Below are 18119 nucleotides of genomic sequence, written 5' to 3' on the forward strand. Positions count from 1 at the left end.
CTGTTACCATCTTCATGATCATCATGCCAAGAGACATGATCTGGGGGATTTTCAGCGGAGGAGTGGGAGATGGTCTAGGTCAGTGTTAATTAAGAGCACCTGCTTTGGAGTTGGACAAACATTGGTTTGAATCCCAATTCTGTGACCAGCTAGCTGTGTGGTCTTGGGTGGGTTTTACCTCTCCAGTCTTTTGCTCCTCTGTCAAATGGAGATGATAATATAGCTACTCAGTAGGGTGCTTTGTTTTGTTGCTTATCTTTATTGAGCACTTATTATGTGCCAGGCATTCAGGGGTTTTATATGCATTGTCTCTGTAAATCACCACAGCACACATGAAGTAGGTTCTGTTATTATTATTATTATTATCATCATCATCATCTCCAAGGACAGATGATGAACCTGAGACTTTAAAAAATTAGATAACTTATTTCAGTTCACCCAGGTCATAAGTGACAAGCCTAGGATTCATACCCAGGCCATTTGACTCCGAAGTTCAGGCTCTTAACCACTATTCCCTGATTGATTTAAGAATTAATTAAAATAATGTAAAGTGCCTGCCACATTGTAGGTACGCCATACATAGTAGCTATCTATTTGTCTCAACTATAATGATAATTACAGTTATTAAACATATTGGATGTGAGTGGAGGGATACGTTTTAGAATCCTATCAGTAGATCTCTGAGACGTTGTGTTTCCTGGTACGATGGATATCAGTCTACAAGTATGACTGATGTCAAAATCAACTGTAACCCACTCATTAATAGAAAAAAACATGCTTGGTAAGTATTGACGCAAACTCTGACTTGTGTCCATTCTGAAACCAAGGAGACAAGTTTGCCCTTTGACAATTGTACTCGCTGACAATGGACATTCTCATTGTTTCCTTCCCCTGTTTCCTTCTTAGTATGGAAACCTAACTCTCCCTGAAGATACAGCCATTGGAACTGTCATCTTAACCATCCAGGCCACCGATGACGATGAACCACATACGGGAAGTTCTAAAATCCTGTACCGAATTACACAGGGAGACAGTGAGGGACGTTTGGAGATTGAAACAGATCCCGAAACCAATACTGGATATGTCAAGGTTAAAAAGGTAAATAGCACATTGAATGGAATTTGTCTTTTTCAAAGGTTAATTTACTTAGGACCATTCAAGGACCTATAAGCAGAGGTGACATATTAGCAGTGACCTCTCGGGTGTGTGATGGACTCCTGGAACACTCTCAGTCATTCCTGTCCTCCCAAAAGACAGAAGGCAGGATTCTTGTTCTGGGTCTGTCACTAACTGACCAAGTAGCCTTTGCAGAGTGAGGTAGAATTGACATATAAAATATATAAACTACAAGATAGAAAATTTTTTAGTACAAGTATGTCCCATGAAATACTTGGGACATACTTACACTAAAAAATTGCTTGTTGTTTACCTGAAATTCCAATATAACCAGTTGTTCTATATTTTTATTTGCTAAATCTTGGGCAAGGTGGTGCTCCGGGCTTTATTTCTCTCTTTGCAAATGTGCGGTATTAGACTAGATGAACCCTATGAGCCCTTTAGGCTGTAGACTCTTTATCCTAATGGGCCAGCCATTGGCTCCTCTTTAATAATGACTGGAAATTGGTAGGTCTCCTTTAATAGACAAGTTTTAATAAACAAGTTTATTCTTTCATGGCTTCTTCCCTGCCTACCCCTTACTTTCATCTTTTATGGTATTGATGAGTCCACTGGCTCTTGCTTTGTAAGGACTGGGTAGTCTAGAGCCAAAATCTTGATTACCATTATACTTGCTTTTTAATAGAGGGTCTTCCCATCCTTCCCTCAATCTACTCCCATCCCCCACTGTGTACAGCTGAAGTTTGACCCTTTCCTCCATGGCTGCCTCATTTATGCTTTAGAGCATGTAAACAGTTTACCAGATGACTCAATAGGAAGCAGCACTTGTCATCCAATGTAGTTAGAATTAAAAGGCGTCAGAGTTACAGCAATGGAGACTTTCCAGACATGGTTGAATGCTGAAGGCAGTGTGTTGGAGGCTGCAAAAGAAAGCTCTGGAAGAAAGTTTTGACCCAGAATAAAGGAAAGCTGAAGTAGACGCTAAAAATGAAGACAAAATAGAATAATTTCACAGAAAATGCATAGAAGCACAGGGAGAAAAGTGCTATTGCTGAAGGAAGCCCTGGGGCAGAATCTCAGAATTCTGATACCATTATGACTATATGACCCACCTCTGACAAAGAGCCTCGCTGGGTTTTAGCTGTGAGGTTTTTCTGTGGACCTACTCAACCCATTAGTATTTTGTGTGAGTCTAGACATTTGGAAAAGGTGCCATAACATCTTCCCCCTCTATTCATGGCTGCCTACATGGAGACAAAGAACCCAGAAGAAAAGGCCAGTTTTCAGAGTTTGCAGTGGGTGGTCCAGGCAACATACGTGATCTTTTTGCAGGAGGTGGGGGCAGATAGCTTCAATCCTCCTACAGGCCCAGAGGTCTCTAGGCATCTAAGAGAAGATAAAGTCCTGTCCATCTCAGTATGAATGAGTCCCACATGTCAGTAATTTTTCACAGTGGCTTGTTGTGAATCAACTTAATTGGACCATTTGTGGCTAAAGGCCACCTATAGGGAAAAATTGGTAACCTTGATGATTAACAGTAGGTGAGGGCTGTAAGTATCCTCCCACACGCTCTTGACATGAGGAGGTATGTTACAGTACAGCAGGCCTCTGGCCAAAATCTTTGTCACATCCTTATTTTGTTTGTGGTTATATTCCAAGTGTCCAGAATATTGCCTGGCACACAGTGGAGGTTCAATAAACATTGGTTGCATTGAATAAATAATTGAATTCTGTGCCACGTACAATTAATAACAAGCAGGGACAAAAACCATCATCCAACTTGTGCTTTAGGCTTGTGATGTCCCAGCTCTCTGTCCCTCAGGCACTGTGGGCACAGTACTCTAGTGAGAGGATTCATGTGACTGTCCAGAGAAAAGGTGTTGATAGACAGAACAGAATTGGCGCCCTGGAACTATGAAGGGTATAAGCTGCTGGACTAGCCAGATGCTACACTCTTGTTCATTTAATGACCAAGAGGTATACTATATTTTTAACCAAACTGTGTGTCTTGAATACCACTAATATCACAAAACCTCTTTGTGAGATCACTTTGCTAATTAACAAATCTTCTAGTGCAGCTTGAGATAGTGTGAGCTCAAAGCCTGTAGTAGCTGCCTCTGGAGTGTGGATCTCTGATTAGGATCTGTCAAATGCTAAGTGACAGCCAGCCCAGAGGTGTGGATTCTTGATGAGGATACACTAGATGTTAGCCAACTGCCCCTAGGATGTGTGTACTCACATTGACAGATGTATGTATTCATACAGTTTTCAGTATTTTAAATAAATTAGACTCTATTATGTGGTTTTTCGTGTGTAGCTTAGCCTTACTTCTAACTCCCTCCCCATTAAGCCATCCATTGCTTCAGAACCATTGTGTTGATCATTTTTTAAAAATTTAAAATCCCAATGTAGGTTACTTTTATTTCCTGATATTTTCTTCTTTTTTTTTTAAATAAATTTATTTATTTATTTATTAATTTTTGGCTGTGTTGGGTCTTCGTTTCTGTGCGAGGGCTTTCTCTAGTTGCAGCGAGCGGGGGCCACTCTTCATCGCGGTGCGCGGGCCTCTCACTGTCGCGGCCTCTCTTGTTGCGGAGCACAGGCTCCAGACGCGCAGGTTCAGTAGTTGTGGCTCACGGGCCTAGTTGCTCTGCGGCATGTGGGATCTTCCCAGACCAGGGCTCGAACCCGTGTCCCCTGCATTGGCAGGCAGATTCTCAACCACTGCGCCACCAGGGAAGCCCTCTTCTTTTATTTTTTAACATCTTTATTGGAGTATAATTGCTTTACATTGTTGTGTTATTTGCTGCTGTATAACAAAGTGAATCAGCTCTACATATACATATATCCCCATATCCCCTCCCTCTTGCGTCTCCCTCCCACCCTCGCTATCCCACCCCCTAGGTGGTCACAAAGCACTGAGCTGATCTCCCTGTGCTATGCAGCTGCTTCCCACTAGCTATCTATTTTACATTTGGTAGTGTATATATGACCATGCCACTCTCTCACTTTGTCTCAGCTTACCCTACCCCTCCCCATGTCCTCAGGTCCGCTCTCTACTTCTGTGTCTTTATTCCTGTCCTGCTCCTAGGTTCTTCAGAACTATTGTTTTTTTTTTTTTTTAGATTCCATATATATGTGTTAGCATACAGTATTTGTTTTTCTCTTTCTGACTTACTTCACTCTGGATGACAGTCTCTAGGTCCATCCACCTCACTACAAATAACTCAATTTTGTTTCTTTTTATGGCTGAGTAATATTCCACTGTATATATGTGCCACATCTTGTTTATCCATTCATCTGTCGATGGATACTTAGGTTGCTTCCATGTCCTGGCTATTGTAAATAGTGCTGCAATGAATATTGTGATACATGTCTCTTTTTGAATTATGGTTTTTTCAGGGTATATGCCCAGTAGTGGGATTGATGGGTCATATGGTAGTTCTATTTCTAGTTTTTTAAGGAACCTCCATACTGTTCTCCATAGTGGCTATATCAATTTACATTCCCACCAACAGTGCAAGAGGGTTCTCTTTTCTCCACACCCTCTCCAGCATTTGTTGTTTGTAGATTTTTTGATGATGGCCATTCTGACCCATGTGAGGTGATGCCTCATTGTAGTTTTGACTTGCATTTGTCTAATGATTAGTGACGTTGAGCATCTTTTCATGTGTTTGTTGGCAATCTGTATATCTTCTTTGGAGAAATATCTATTTAGGTCTTCTACCCATTTTTGGATTGGGTTGTTTGTTTTTTTCACATTGAGCTGCTTGTATATTTTGGAGATTAATCCTTTGTCACTAGTTTCATTTGCAAATATTTTCTCCCATTCTGAGGGTTGTCTTTTTGTCTTGTTTATGGTTTCCTTTGCTGTGCAAAAGCTTTTAAGTTTCATTAGGTCCAATTTCTTTATTTTTTTAATTTCCATTTCTCTAGGAGGTGGGTCAAAAAGGATCTTGCTGTGATTTATGTCATAGAGTGTTCTGCCTATGTTTTTCTCAAAGAGTTTTATAGTGTCTGGCCTTACACTTAGGTCTTTAATACATTTTGAGTTTATTTTTGTGTATGGTATTAAGGAGAGTTCTAATTTCATTCTTTTACATGTAACTGTCCAGTTTTCCCAGCACCACATATTGAAGAGGCTGTCTTTTCTCCATTGTATATTCTTGCCTCCTTTATCAAAGATAAGGAGACCATATGTGCATGGGTTTATCTCTGGGCTTTCAATCCTGTTTCATTGATCTATATTTCTGTTTTTGTGCCAGTACCATATTGTCTTGATTACTGTAGCTTTGTAGTATAGTCTGTAGTTGGGGAGCCTGATTCCCCCAGCTCCTTTTTTCTTTCTCAAGATTGCTTTTGCAATTTGGGGTCTTTTGTGTTTCCATACAAATTGTGAAATTTTTTGTTCTAGTTCTGTGAAAAATGCCAGTGGTAGTTTGATAGGGATTGCATTGAATCTGTAGATTGCTTTGGGTAGTAGAGTCATTTTCACAATGTTGATTCTTCCAATCCAAGAACATGGTATATCTCTCCATCTGTTTGTATCATCTTTAATTTCTTTCATCAGTGTCTTATAGTTTTCTGCATACAGGTCTTTTGACTCCTTAGGTAGGTTTATTCCTAGGTATTTTATTCTTTTTATTGCAGTGGTAAATGGGAGTGTTTCCTTAAGTTCTCTTTCAGATTTTTCATCATTAGTGTATAAGAATGCAAGAGATTTCTGTGCATTAATTTTGTATCCTGCTACTATACCAAATTCATTGATTAACTCTAGTAGTTTTCTGATAGTATCTTTAGGATTCTCTATGTATAGTATCATGTCATCTGCAAACAGTGACAGTTTTATTCCTTCTTATCCAATTTGTATTCCTTTTATTTCTTTTTCTTCTCTGATTGCTGTGGCTAAAACTTCCAAAACTATGTTGAATAATAATTGTGAGATTGGGCAACCTTGTCTTGTTCCTGATCTTGGTGGAAATGGTTTCGGTTTTCCACCATTGAGAACGATGTTGGCTGTGGGTTTGTCATATATGGCCTTTATTATGTTTAGGTAAGTTCCCTCTATGCCTACTTTCTGCAGGGTTTTTATCATAAATCGGTGTTGAATTTTGTCGAAAGCTTTTTCTGCATCTATTGAGATTACCATATGGTTTTCATCCTTCAATTTGTTAATATGGTGTATCACATTGACTGATTTGCATATATTGAAGAATCCTTGCATTCCTGGGATAAATCTCACTTGATCGTGGTGTATGATCCTTTTAATGTGCTGTTGGATTATGTTTGCTATTATTTTGTTGAGGATTTTTGCATCCATGTTCATCAGTGATATTGGCCTGTAGTTTTCTTTTTTTGTAACATCTTTGTCTTGTTTTGGTATCAGGATGATGGTGGCCTCGTAGAATGAATTTGGGAGGTTTCCTCCCTCTGCTATATTTTGGAAGAGTTTGAGAAGGATAGGTGTTAGCTCTTCTCTAAATGTTTGATAGAATTCACCTGTGAAGCAGTCTGGTCCCAGGCTTTTGTTTGTTGGAAGATTTTAAATCACAGTTTCAATTTCAATGCTTGTGATGTGTCTGTTCATATTTTCAATTTCTTCTTTGTTCAGTCTTGGAAGGTTGTGCTTTCCTAAGAATTTGTCCATTTTATTGGCATATAGTTGCTTGTAGTAATCTCTCATGATCCTTTGTATTTCTGCAGTGTCAGTTGTTACTTCTCCTTTTTCATTCTAAATCTGTTGATTTGAGTCTTCTCCCTTTTCTTCTTGATGAGTCTGGCTAATGGTTTATCAATTTTCTTTATCTTCTCAAAGAACCAGCTTTTAGTTTTATTGATCTTTGCTATCATTTCCTTCATTTCTTTTTCATGTATTTCTGATCTGATCTTTATGATTTCTTTCCTTCTGCTAACTTAGGGGTTTTTTTGTTCTTCTTTCTCTAACTGCTTTAGATGTAAGGTTACATTGTTTTTTTGAGATTTTTCTTGTTTCTTGAGGTAGGATTGTATTGCTATAATCTTCCCTCTTAGAAATGCTTTTGCTGCATCCCATAGGTTTTGGGCCATCGAGTATTCATTGTCATTTGTTTCTAGGTATTTTTTGATTTCCTCTTTGATTTCTTAAGTGATCTCTTGGTTATTTAATAGTGTATTGTTTAGCTTCCGTGTGTTTGTATTTTTTACATTTTTTTTCCTGTAATTGATATCTAGTCTCATAGCGCTGTGGTCAGAAAAGATAGTTGATACGATTTCAATTTTCTTAAATTTACCAAGGCTTGATTTGTGACCCAAGATATGATCTATCCTGGAGAATGTTCCATGAGCACTTGAGAAGAAAGTGTATTCTGTTGTTTTTGGATGGAATATCCTATAAATATCGATTAAGTCCATCTTGTTTAATGTATCATTTAAAGCTTGTGTTTCCTTATTTATTTTCATTTTGGATGATCTGTTCATTGGTGAAAGTGAGGTGTTAAATTCTCTTACTATTATTGTGTTACTGTCACTTTACCCTTTTATGGCTGTTAGCATTTGCCTTATGTATTGAGGTGCTCCTATGTTGGCTGCATAAATATTTACAATTGTTATATCTTCTTGGATTGATCCCTTGATCATTATATAGTGTCCTTCTTTGTCTCTTGTAATAGTCTTTATTTTAAAGTCGATTTTGTCTGATATGAGAATTGCTATTCCAGCTTTCTTTTGATTTCCATTTGCATGGAATATCTTTTTTCATCCCCTCACTTTCAGTCTGTATGTGTCCCTAGGTCTGAAGTGGGTTTCTTGTAGACAGCATATATATGGGTCTTGTTTTTATATCCACTCAGCCAGTCTATGTCTTTTGGTTGGAGCTTTTAATCCATTTACATTTAAGGTAATTACTGATATGTATGTTCTTATTACCATTTTCTTAATTGTTCTGTGTTTGTTTGTTATTGTAGGTCTTTTCCCTCTCTTGTGTTTCCTACCTAGAGAAGTTTCTTTAGCATTTGTTTTAAGGCTGGTTTGGTGGTGCTGAATTCTCTTAGCTTTTGCTTGTCTGTAAATGTTTTAATTTCTCAGTGAATCTGAATGAGATTCTTGCTGGGTAGAATAATCTTGGTTGTAGGTTTTTCCCTTTCATCACTTTAAATATGTCCTGCCACTCCCTTCTGGCTGCAGAGTCTCCGCTGAAAGATCAGTTGTTAACCTTATGGGGATTCCCTTGTATGTTATTTGTTGCTTTTCCCTTGTTGCTTTTAATATTTTTTCTTTGTATTTAATTGTTGATAGTTTGATTAATATGTGTCTTGGTGTGCTTCTCCTTGGATTTATCCTGTATGGGACTCTCTGCACTTCCTGGACTTGATTGACTATTTCCTTTCCCATATTAGGGAAGTTTTCAACTATAATCTCTTGAAATATTTTCTCAGTCCCTTTCTTTTTCTCTTCTTCTTCTGGGTCCCCTATAATTCGAATGTTGGTGCATTTAATGTTGTCCCAGAGGTCTCTGAGACTGTCCTCAATTCTTTTCATTCTTTTTTCTTTATTCTGCTCTGCAGTAGTTATTTCCACTATTTTATCTTCCAGGTCACTTATCCGTCCTTCTGCCTCCATTATTCTGCTATTGTTTCCTTCTAGAGAATTTTAAATTTCATTTATTGTGTTATCATTTTTTGCTCTTTAGTTCTTCTAGTTCCTTGTTAAAGGTTTCTTTATTTTCTCCATTCTATTTCCATGGTTTTGGATCATCTTTGCTATCATTACTCTGAATTCTTTTTCAGGTAGACTGCCTATTTCCTATTCATTTGTTTGGTCTGGTGGGTTTTTACCTTGCTCCTTCATTTGCTGTGTATTTCTCTGTCTTCTCATTTTGCTTAACTTACTGTGTTTGGGGTCTCCTTTTCACAGTCTGCAGGTTTGTAGTTCCTGTTGTTTTTGGTGTCTGCCCCCAGTGGGTAAGATTAGTTCAGTGGGTTGTGTAAGCTTCCTGGTGGAGGGGACTGGTGCCTGTGTTCTGGTGGATGAGGCTGGATCCTGTCTTTCGGGTGGGCAGGACCACATCCAGTGGTGTATTTTGGGGTGTCTGTGAACTTATTATGATTTTAGGCAAACTCTCTGCTAATGGGTGGAGTTGTGCTCCTGTCTTGCTAGTTGTTCTGTAGGGGGTGTCCAGCACTGGAGCTTGCTGGTCCTTGAGTGGAGCTGGATATTAGTGTTGAGATGGAGATCTCTGGGAGAGCTCTTGCTGATTCTGATTGATGTTATGTGGGGCCAGAAGTTCTCTGGTGGCCCAATGTCCTGAACTTGGCTCTCCCACCTCAGAGGCTCAGGCCTGACACCCGGCCAGAGCACCAAGACCCTGTCAGCCACACAGCTCAGAAGAAAAGGGAGAAAAAATAGAAAGAAAGAAAAATAAATAAAATTAATAAAGTTATTAAACTAAAAAAAATTTTTAAATTATTAAAATAAAAATAATAAAAAAAGAAGAGAGCAGCCAAACCAATAAACAAATCCACCCATGATAACAAGTGCTAAAAACTAAACTAAGATAACCATATAAATTAGAAACTAGTCAGTTGCATACAGCAAACCCGAAGTCTACAGTTGCTCCCAAAGGCCACCACCTCAATTTTGGGATGATTCATTGTCTAGTCAGGTATTCCACAGATGCAAGTACATCAAGTTGATTATGGAGATTTAATCTGCTGTTCCTGAGGCTGCACAGAGAAATTTCCCTTTCTCTTCTTTGTTTGCACAGCTCCTGGGGTTCAGCTTTGGATTTGGCCCCACCTCTGCATGTAGGTCATCCTCTGGTGTCTGTTCTTCACCCAGACAGGAGGGGGTTAAAGGAGCGGCTGAATAGGGGGCTTTGGCTCACTCAGGCCAGTGGGAGGGAGAGGTATGGAATGCGGGGAGAGCCTGTGGCGGCAGAGGCCAGTGTGACTTAGCAACAGCCCAAGGCATGCCGTGTGTTCTACCGGAGAAGTTGTCCCTGGATCACAGGACCCTGGCAGTGGTGGGCTGCATAGGGTCCCGGTAGGGGAGGTGTGGATAGTGACCTGTGCTTGTACACAGGCTTCTTGGTGGCTGCAGCAGCAGCCTTAGCGTTTCATGCCTGTCTCTGGTGTCTGTGCTGATAGCTGCAGCTCGCGCCCTTCTCTGAAGCTTGTTTAGGCGGTGCTCTGAATCCCCTCTCCTTGTGCACCCCGAAACAATGGTCTCTTGCCTCTTAGGCAGGTCCAGACTTTTTCCTGGACTCCCTCCCAGCTGGCTGTGGCGCACTAGCCCCCTTCAGGCTGTGTTCATGCAGCCAACCCCAGTCCTCTCCCTGGGGTCCGACCTCCGAAGCCGGAGCCTCAGCTCCCAGCCCCCACCCGCCCCGGAGGGTGAGCAGACAAGCCTCTCGGGCTGGTGAGTGCTGGTCAGCACCGATCCTCTGTGCAGGAATCTCTCCGCTTTGCCCTCCGCACCCCTGTGGCTGTGCTCTCCCCCATGGCTCCGAAGCTTACCCCCTCCACCACCCCCCATCTCCACCAGTGAAGGGGCTTCCTAGTGTGTGGAAACTTTTCCTCCTTCACCGCTCCCTCTCAGAGGGGCAGGTCCCGTCCCTATTCTTTTGTCTCTGTTTTTTCTTTTTTCTTTTGCCCTACCCAGGTACGTGGGGAGTTTCTTGCCCTTTGGGAAGTCTGAAGTCTTCTGCCAGCGTTCAGTAGGTGTTCTGTAGGAGTTGTTCCACAAGTAGATGTATTTCTGATGTATTTGTGGGGAGGAAGGTGATCTCAGCTTACTCCTCTGCCATCTTGAAGACCCTCTCCCTGATATTTGCTTAATCACAATTCTATCAGCACCTGTTCATCTGAATTACAAATGTGCTAACGGCAGGTAAAATTCACTGAGGAGCGCACACTCCACAGCTGAAGCCCCTTGTGCTTCATGAAGCGCTTCTGCACACGCTCCTTTTCTTCTCATGCCGACTCTGAGGGAGGCAGAAATAGCCCCGTTGTACAGATGAGGTTCAGGCCCACAGCAAGATACAGTCAGTCCCCCAGGGATGGCAGAGTTGGGAACTTGACCCCAGGCTTCTGACTCCCTTCAGGAAATGATTTCTGTTGGGGCCTGGCATTGCCATTTACTAGCTCTGCGACCTTGACCAAATGTTGTAACCTCAGACCTCAGTTTTCTGATCTGAAACATTGGTGAAATGGCAACACCTTCTTGATAAGGACATTGGAGGATTCGGTGTGAAAATACATATATAGCTCTTAACACAGCCCCCAGAAGGTAGCAGTCAATTTAATAAATGTCCAGCATTATCTTAATTCTAATTAATTAGAGTGAGGGCAGAAGCCAGGATTCTGCCTGTGGACAGATGTGTTTTCGCTTCTTGACAAGGGGACCAAACTTGTCTAATCCAAGAGTCAAATGGTGCCCACTGGGGACTGCTGACTCAGCCTCTCTATGGGAGGACCTGGAAATCAGTAATTTTAGTGCCCTGCAAAGTGTTCCTCCTTTACTCTTGCATTACTACCACACTTCCCTTTTTACACCAGGTTTGTGGCTTTTCCACACATCAAGCCATTCTCCAACAACAGCCTGATGTCCTACAATTTAACTCAGTTCTGACACTGTCTACCTGGAGATAGCATCAGACCCCACAGGTTAAGGGCTCAGTCCCACAAGACTCCCCCCACCCCACTTCAAGAGTCAGTTGCAAGTCCTAGGTTGTCACCTGTCCTTCTGACTGACTGGCTATAAATCAGAGGTTCCCATGACTCTCTCCTTGGGTTGGATCATTTGCTAGAACAGCTCACAGAGCTCAGGGAAACATATTTACCAATTTTTATTTAACAAAGGATATGATAAGGGATATAGATGAACAGCCAGATGAGGAGATACATAGGGCGAGATCTGGGAGGGCCCCAAGAGTAGGAGCTTCTGTCCCATGGAGTTAGGGTGTGTATCACTTTCCCAGCACATGGATGTGTTCACTAACCCACAAGCTCTCTGAAGGCCTTACTTTGGGGATTTTTACTGAGGCTTCATCATGTAGACATGATTGATCATTAACTCAGTCTCCAGCCCCTCTCCCCTTCCGGGGGAGGGGGGTGTGGGGCTGAAAGTCCCAAGCTTCTAATCATGGCTTGGTCTTTCTGGTAACCAACTCCCATCCTGAAACCATCCAAGGAGCCACCAAGAGTCACCTCATTAGAATAAAAGGCACTCTTATCATCCAGGAAATTCCAAGGGATTTAGGAGCTCAGTGTCAGGAACCAGGGGCAGAGACCAAAATATACATTTTTTATTGTTTCACTTGCCCCAAGTGATGCTTAGGATTAAGCAAGTTTTAGAAGTGCTGTCCTCTCTCTGTTTACTGCTGCCCCAAGCTCTCGCCTGCTGTGTGGTAAATCATCATACTCTTGGGACCAAGCAGGTGTCAGGAGCCAGGAAGGCTATTTCTTTGAGCCCTGCCTGGCTCATCAATAACTCTCCTGGCACCCCTTTCTTGAAATTCAGGGGTTTGTTTTGGCTTTAATTTTTTTTTTTTATACAAATTTCGTCACTTCTTCATTATAGCTGATCCTTTTTCATTCTTAGTACGTGACTTATTTTTAACCAGCCAGAGTATCATCTGGAAAACGAATGTGCACTTTTTTCTCATCACTGATGATTGGTGAAAATGTTAAATATCCCCAGTCTCAATTCCTTTCCTTCAGCACTTTATCTCTGCTTCCAGGTTGAATCTAAATCATGGGGTTTGACCTTTTGAGCAGTTGTATGCAGAAGAGGGATTGTGGCATGAGTATGTGTTTTCAGCTTACCTGATGAGTAAGTTGCCCAGATGGGCCCGAGGTTATCCCAAGAGGCCATGAGGGTCTCTTGACTTGGTTTTGCAGGCCTGCCATGTCATGAAAGACAGTATACGTGGTTTGACAAGGCTTGTCCTTGATTAAACTCTGCTGATTATCATTTGCAAATTTAGCATCTTCCATTTCTAATTTTATCCCTGGAAAATTTGGTTCAGTGTTTTACCTGGTGTGAAAGTTAAGCAGACTGATTGATGACAGGCTGATTCTTCCATTCAGTAAGTGTTTCAGGAGCACTGACACCCTCTCCTAGGAGGGTGACTCCCAGGAGACTGACACTGGTCTCCCTGCCCAGGTCAGATAAATTCAAATCCATCCCTCCCATGGCTGCTCCCAGAGTTAACTTTCTACAACACAAATCCCCCCCTTGTCAGTCTTGCACTCACCACCTCTCTCTGCTCATCAAGAATAAAGTCCCAACTTCTTAGCTTGATGTGCATCTTCTCTGTCATCCCTCTCTTCTCTCAGCTTCACATGTTCTGTTCTGGTAACACAGGCTGCTCCTCATCTGCAGATATACCATCTCATTTCTTTACCCCTCACCTCTGGTGACCACATGAAGGGATGGAAAAGCCAGGGAGGGCACTTAGGACCTGATGGCAAGAATGGAGGGTGTGCATACTCTGCCTGAGCACATAGAATGCTGTGCTGCCTGTCTGAGCCTGGGTGTGGCTGGACCCACAAGGAGCAGAGTGCTGTGTCCTTTATCCACATGGCAGGCTTGCTCTGGGGGCCGCTGCCTTTCTGCTCCATCAACCAGACCTTCTCAGTTTGACACCCCTGCCCTTATCCCTTGAGATGATGAATGGGTCCCGGGGAGTCAGATGCTCCAGCTTGCTCGCACTTCCTCACAACCCTCCAGGTGAGGGGCCCTTTCAGACCATGTGGTAGTGATCAAGAGGTCATCATGTGGTTGTGCCCTGCAGGCAGTGGGTGCTTATCTCTATGAAAAACCTCTTTTTTTACATCTTAGCTAGCTTACAAAATTTTATATCCTGTATTTTAACAAAGGTCAATTGATTCTTATTTTCTATCTCAAATGACCTTGAGTCTTCATACTTAATTCTTTCTTTTCCATATGGGCAAACTTTCTATTATACTTTCTTTTGAACTAGAAATTGGGTTGTGATGTTGTGTGTGTTTGTGTGTACATGGAGGAGAGGGTTTCTAGAGAGTGGGGATTTTCTCCAGAATCTCTTTCCCACTGGAGTCTGCAAGGGCTTGAGAAGGACCAAGGCCTTCTCATTTTTATCTTTCCTAATGGATATACTATAGGCACTGCATGTCAGGGAAGTGATGAGAAGCAAAGAAGAATATAAAACAATTCCTCTTCTCAGAGAGCTCATGGTCAATGAGGATCTAGAATACATAATCAAACAATTAGAATCCTGAGTTAAGTATGATGAGATTACAGAGGACATGGAGCTCACCCATTTGGGGATAGAGAGGAATGTCCAGGGAAGCCAATATGGAGAGGACAGCATTGAGCCAATTTTTGACTGAGGGGGAGAATTTTTTCAGATGTTGGGGAAGGGCAGGCCAAGCTAATGCAATCATGTGTCAGTTTTTCTCTTCATGAAAGGATACTACCATTTTTGTTGAACTGATGAGAAACTGATATAAACTCAAGTTAAAGAGCTGACAGCTCACCAGGAGATCCTGGGTCCTCCAGGCCTGGAAGAGTGAATAAAACAGTGCAGTTCCCATAATCTATAATGTGCCTTTTGGGCTTTACTTTGGTTCCTTCATCTTTTTGAGGTCATGGGTACCTTTGAGACTCTGACAAAAGCTACATATCCTCTCCCTACCAAAAGATTCACATATGTATTGTTAAACAACAAAAATTCAATTGAGTAAATTTAAGGATCAAATTGGCTTTATTAAATACTTCATAAATCAAGTGTCATCCCATTTAGCAAAAAGAAAGAAGCTCCACCAAGCTGTAGAAAAGAAAAGATTTTTTAAAGGTAGAAAGGGGAGGGACAAAGGAAATTATTAACAAAGAATTCATTGTTTCAGACAAGGTTGCCCCCCTAAGGGGAACAAAAGGGCCTATGGGGTGGATTACCTCACTAGTGCTGACCAGATAATTCAAGACTGACTGGTTAAAGGTTGCATTCCTGGAGCAGGGATTGAAACTGCAATAAGTTAGTTATTAAGTTTTGATTTGCTTACATGGGGTTTAGCACAAGTGACTCCATTTTGGGCCTGCTGTTTCTTTTTAACAATTTTCCCCTTTTGATCAGACTCTCAGCTTATCTGAGAGATGTGATCAAAATTTAAGGCATTAAATGCCACTATCACATACTCTCTGTAGTTCTCTCAGCTTCTGTTGATCCTCTGTGTGGTATTCACAAGTCATAATGTTATTTTGCTTAATCTCTGTGATAGTCACAGGCATCAGCTTCAGGTTCACAATTTTTAAGTTGGTCATTCTCTTTGTCTCTTTTCTGATGTTCTAGTCTGAGGGAGACTTGGTAGTTAGCAGTTGTGAGCATGCATTTAATGCTTTTGAGAGAATACAGCACATGAGGGAGAGTACTCTGATTCTAACAAGCAGGATAATTCCCAATGTTTGGAGTGCAATTTGGAGCCATGGTCCCCAAGACCCAAACCAATCAAATCAAATAAGTCAAAGAAAGACTCCATTGCAGGAGTCACCCTTTTAAGCCAAGAGGAGTGGCTTGCTCAGTGATCTTATGGAACTGAATTTCAGCTTCCCCAGAAGTGTTACTCCAGCTGCAGCAGGTGGTGTTGGCCACAGTGCAGACACCTCCTTGCTCAGCTAAAAGAGAATCAAGGGCGATATTATTATCAAGAACAACTTTGGTCAGAAAGTCTAAAGATTTTTTTGTTGGACAGCTATTGCTCTAACGGAGGATTTTTCAATATGTTTCAATATTTTCAAGAGTTAAGGAAAGGTTCCTGATCTAGTCTCATTTACATATACTCTTTTTTTTTTCTCTCATTTACATATACTCTTAACCGGGGAAGTATGGCCCTGCTAAAGGAAGTGAATCCTGAGTCATGAATACCTTTTGATAATTCCTTTCTAACTCAATGATGTAAATCCAGGGGAGTCAACCAATGAGGTGTCTCAGTTTGTTTGTGAACAGTTAGGGGAACAGTTAGATAACCTAAGAGACATTGCCTGATATGTACCAGCCGTCTAGGTACATGAGAAGAATGACAACCACCACAGAAAAAGATAAATCCCGTCGGGACACAAATCACTTCCACCAAGGTGGCACTGTTAATAGATTCACTTGCAGGGATAGTTGCATTTGCCTGTTCAAGCTAGATGTCAGTTAGGTTTTCTCCTAGCCTGAAATAGTAGTTGTTTTAAATTTCAGAGGTTACCTCCCTTAGCAATGGCCTGGAAGATACAGATGATGGTGTTACCTTTCCAGGCCAATGCCAGAGTAAAAGAAAGGGAAAGAAAAAAGAAAGTTTCTTGTTCAGTTGAAGTGTGAAGTCTTGATGTGGTGTCTTGGAAGGAAGCATCTACCTCAGTGTCAGCTACTTCTCTTCCCAGTCAATTTGATTTGGAGATTTCCAGCATTTGTATAAGACCAGATGTCAGGTGGAGCCTTCTTCAGCTGTGAGATGTGTATCCAAGGTTTACGACCCTGAAGTTTGGCTGCCATCTGGGTAGTGAGGAGGACCTGGTATAGTCCCTTCCAAAGAGATTCAAGGGCAGTCTTTGTTCTTAGTGATTCCAATTCAGAAGGGTGGGAGAAAACTGGAAACATTAGCTTGGAAAGTTGTAGCCAGATATTTGAGGAAAGTAGAAAAATTCAGGATCCAGTCCAGTTTACAGGTATATAACAAATCCTTAAAGATAATTAGCAGGATTAGAATCTAATATAGATAAAGGTACAAACATAATTTATTAAGCAGTTAATAAATTTAAGCAGTTATTCCTGCTTTTTAAAAAAAGTCTTTTTAAGGATAATCCCACTAAAACTTAATTTGTTTGCATTAAATTTGCCTTGATTATTTACATAAGTGCAGCAAGAATAGTGATTGACTATATAAGCTCTTTTTTTTTTAACATCTTTATTGGAGTTAAATTGCTTTACAATGGTGTGTTAGTTTCTGCTTTATAACAAAGTGAATCAGTTATACATATACATATACATATGTTCCCATATCTCTTCCCTCTTGCATCTCCCTCCCTCCCACCCTCCCTATCCCACCCCTCTAGGTGATCACAAAGCACAGAGCTGATCTCCCTGTGCTACGCAGTTGCTTCCCACTGGCTATCTATTTTACTTTTGGTAGTGTATATATGTCCATGCCACTCTCTCACTTTGTCACATCAAGCTCTTTTTAAGATTGCTTTGCTGGAACCTTGGAAGCAAGGTACTCTCTGAGTCTATGTACATCTCTCTCAAATGTGACAATTCAGTCCAAGCCTTGGTAATATGGTCAATGTTTCCAGTTGTGTTCCATTACAGGAGAACAGATTCTTATTGAACTTATGTGAATGACTACCTATATTGCCATGAAAAGAATACATTAAGAGTTTCTGAATTCTGGAGAGATCATGTAGAAAAAAATGTCATTTTTGTTTACAAAGGTATAGTGTATCAATTGCTGTAAGTCATAGATTGCTTAAGAGAAAAGATTTCTTTAAATCTGGAAAACCAAAACATTAAGGAACCAGCAGTGTTTTAAAAGTCATACAAATTATAATCAATCATCCTCCTCAGTTTATTTAATCCAATGTAATTAATACTTGCTCTATTTGAATCTTGTTTTTCCACTAGTTCTGGAAATTCTTACTCAGTTTAGTTTTATGATCTTAAAATGATCAGAAACCTGTATTCTAGAATACCTGTCAGAGTCATTTTTATGGATTTCTCTGAAGATGAAACAATTTTGTAGGAACATTTTTGCAAAAGCATTAGGATAAAAAAATTAACTATCTGTAAATGACAAAATCCTTAAAATGCCCATTATTAAAGATCTAATGAGAATTCATTATAATGGAATTGACAAGGAAATTTGGTTATTTTTGTAATATGTAATATTTAAGATAATAATTACAATTATGACTGATAACAACATACCAGGAAATAATAGATTTCCAGGAATTTTATCCCATTTCTGTAACACTTATAACATGTACCTATACAAATATAACATAAAGAA

At 40.7% G+C, this 18119-nt stretch overlaps 1 protein-coding gene across 1 annotated transcript in view; it reads left to right on the forward strand.

Moving 5' to 3' along the window:
• CDH17 (cadherin 17) overlaps nt 1-18119 on the forward strand; it is an 89221-nt gene that overhangs the window by 51434 nt on the left and 19668 nt on the right. Inside the window, exon 12 of the mRNA XM_036830603.1 lies at nt 907-1098. Coding sequence (XP_036686498.1) covers nt 907-1098 — 192 coding nt within the window. The remainder of the gene's footprint in view (nt 1-906; nt 1099-18119) is intronic.

The sequence above is a fragment of the Balaenoptera musculus genome, chromosome 17, assembly GCF_009873245.2.
Source record: "Balaenoptera musculus isolate JJ_BM4_2016_0621 chromosome 17, mBalMus1.pri.v3, whole genome shotgun sequence".
NCBI lineage: Eukaryota > Metazoa > Chordata > Mammalia > Artiodactyla > Balaenopteridae > Balaenoptera > Balaenoptera musculus.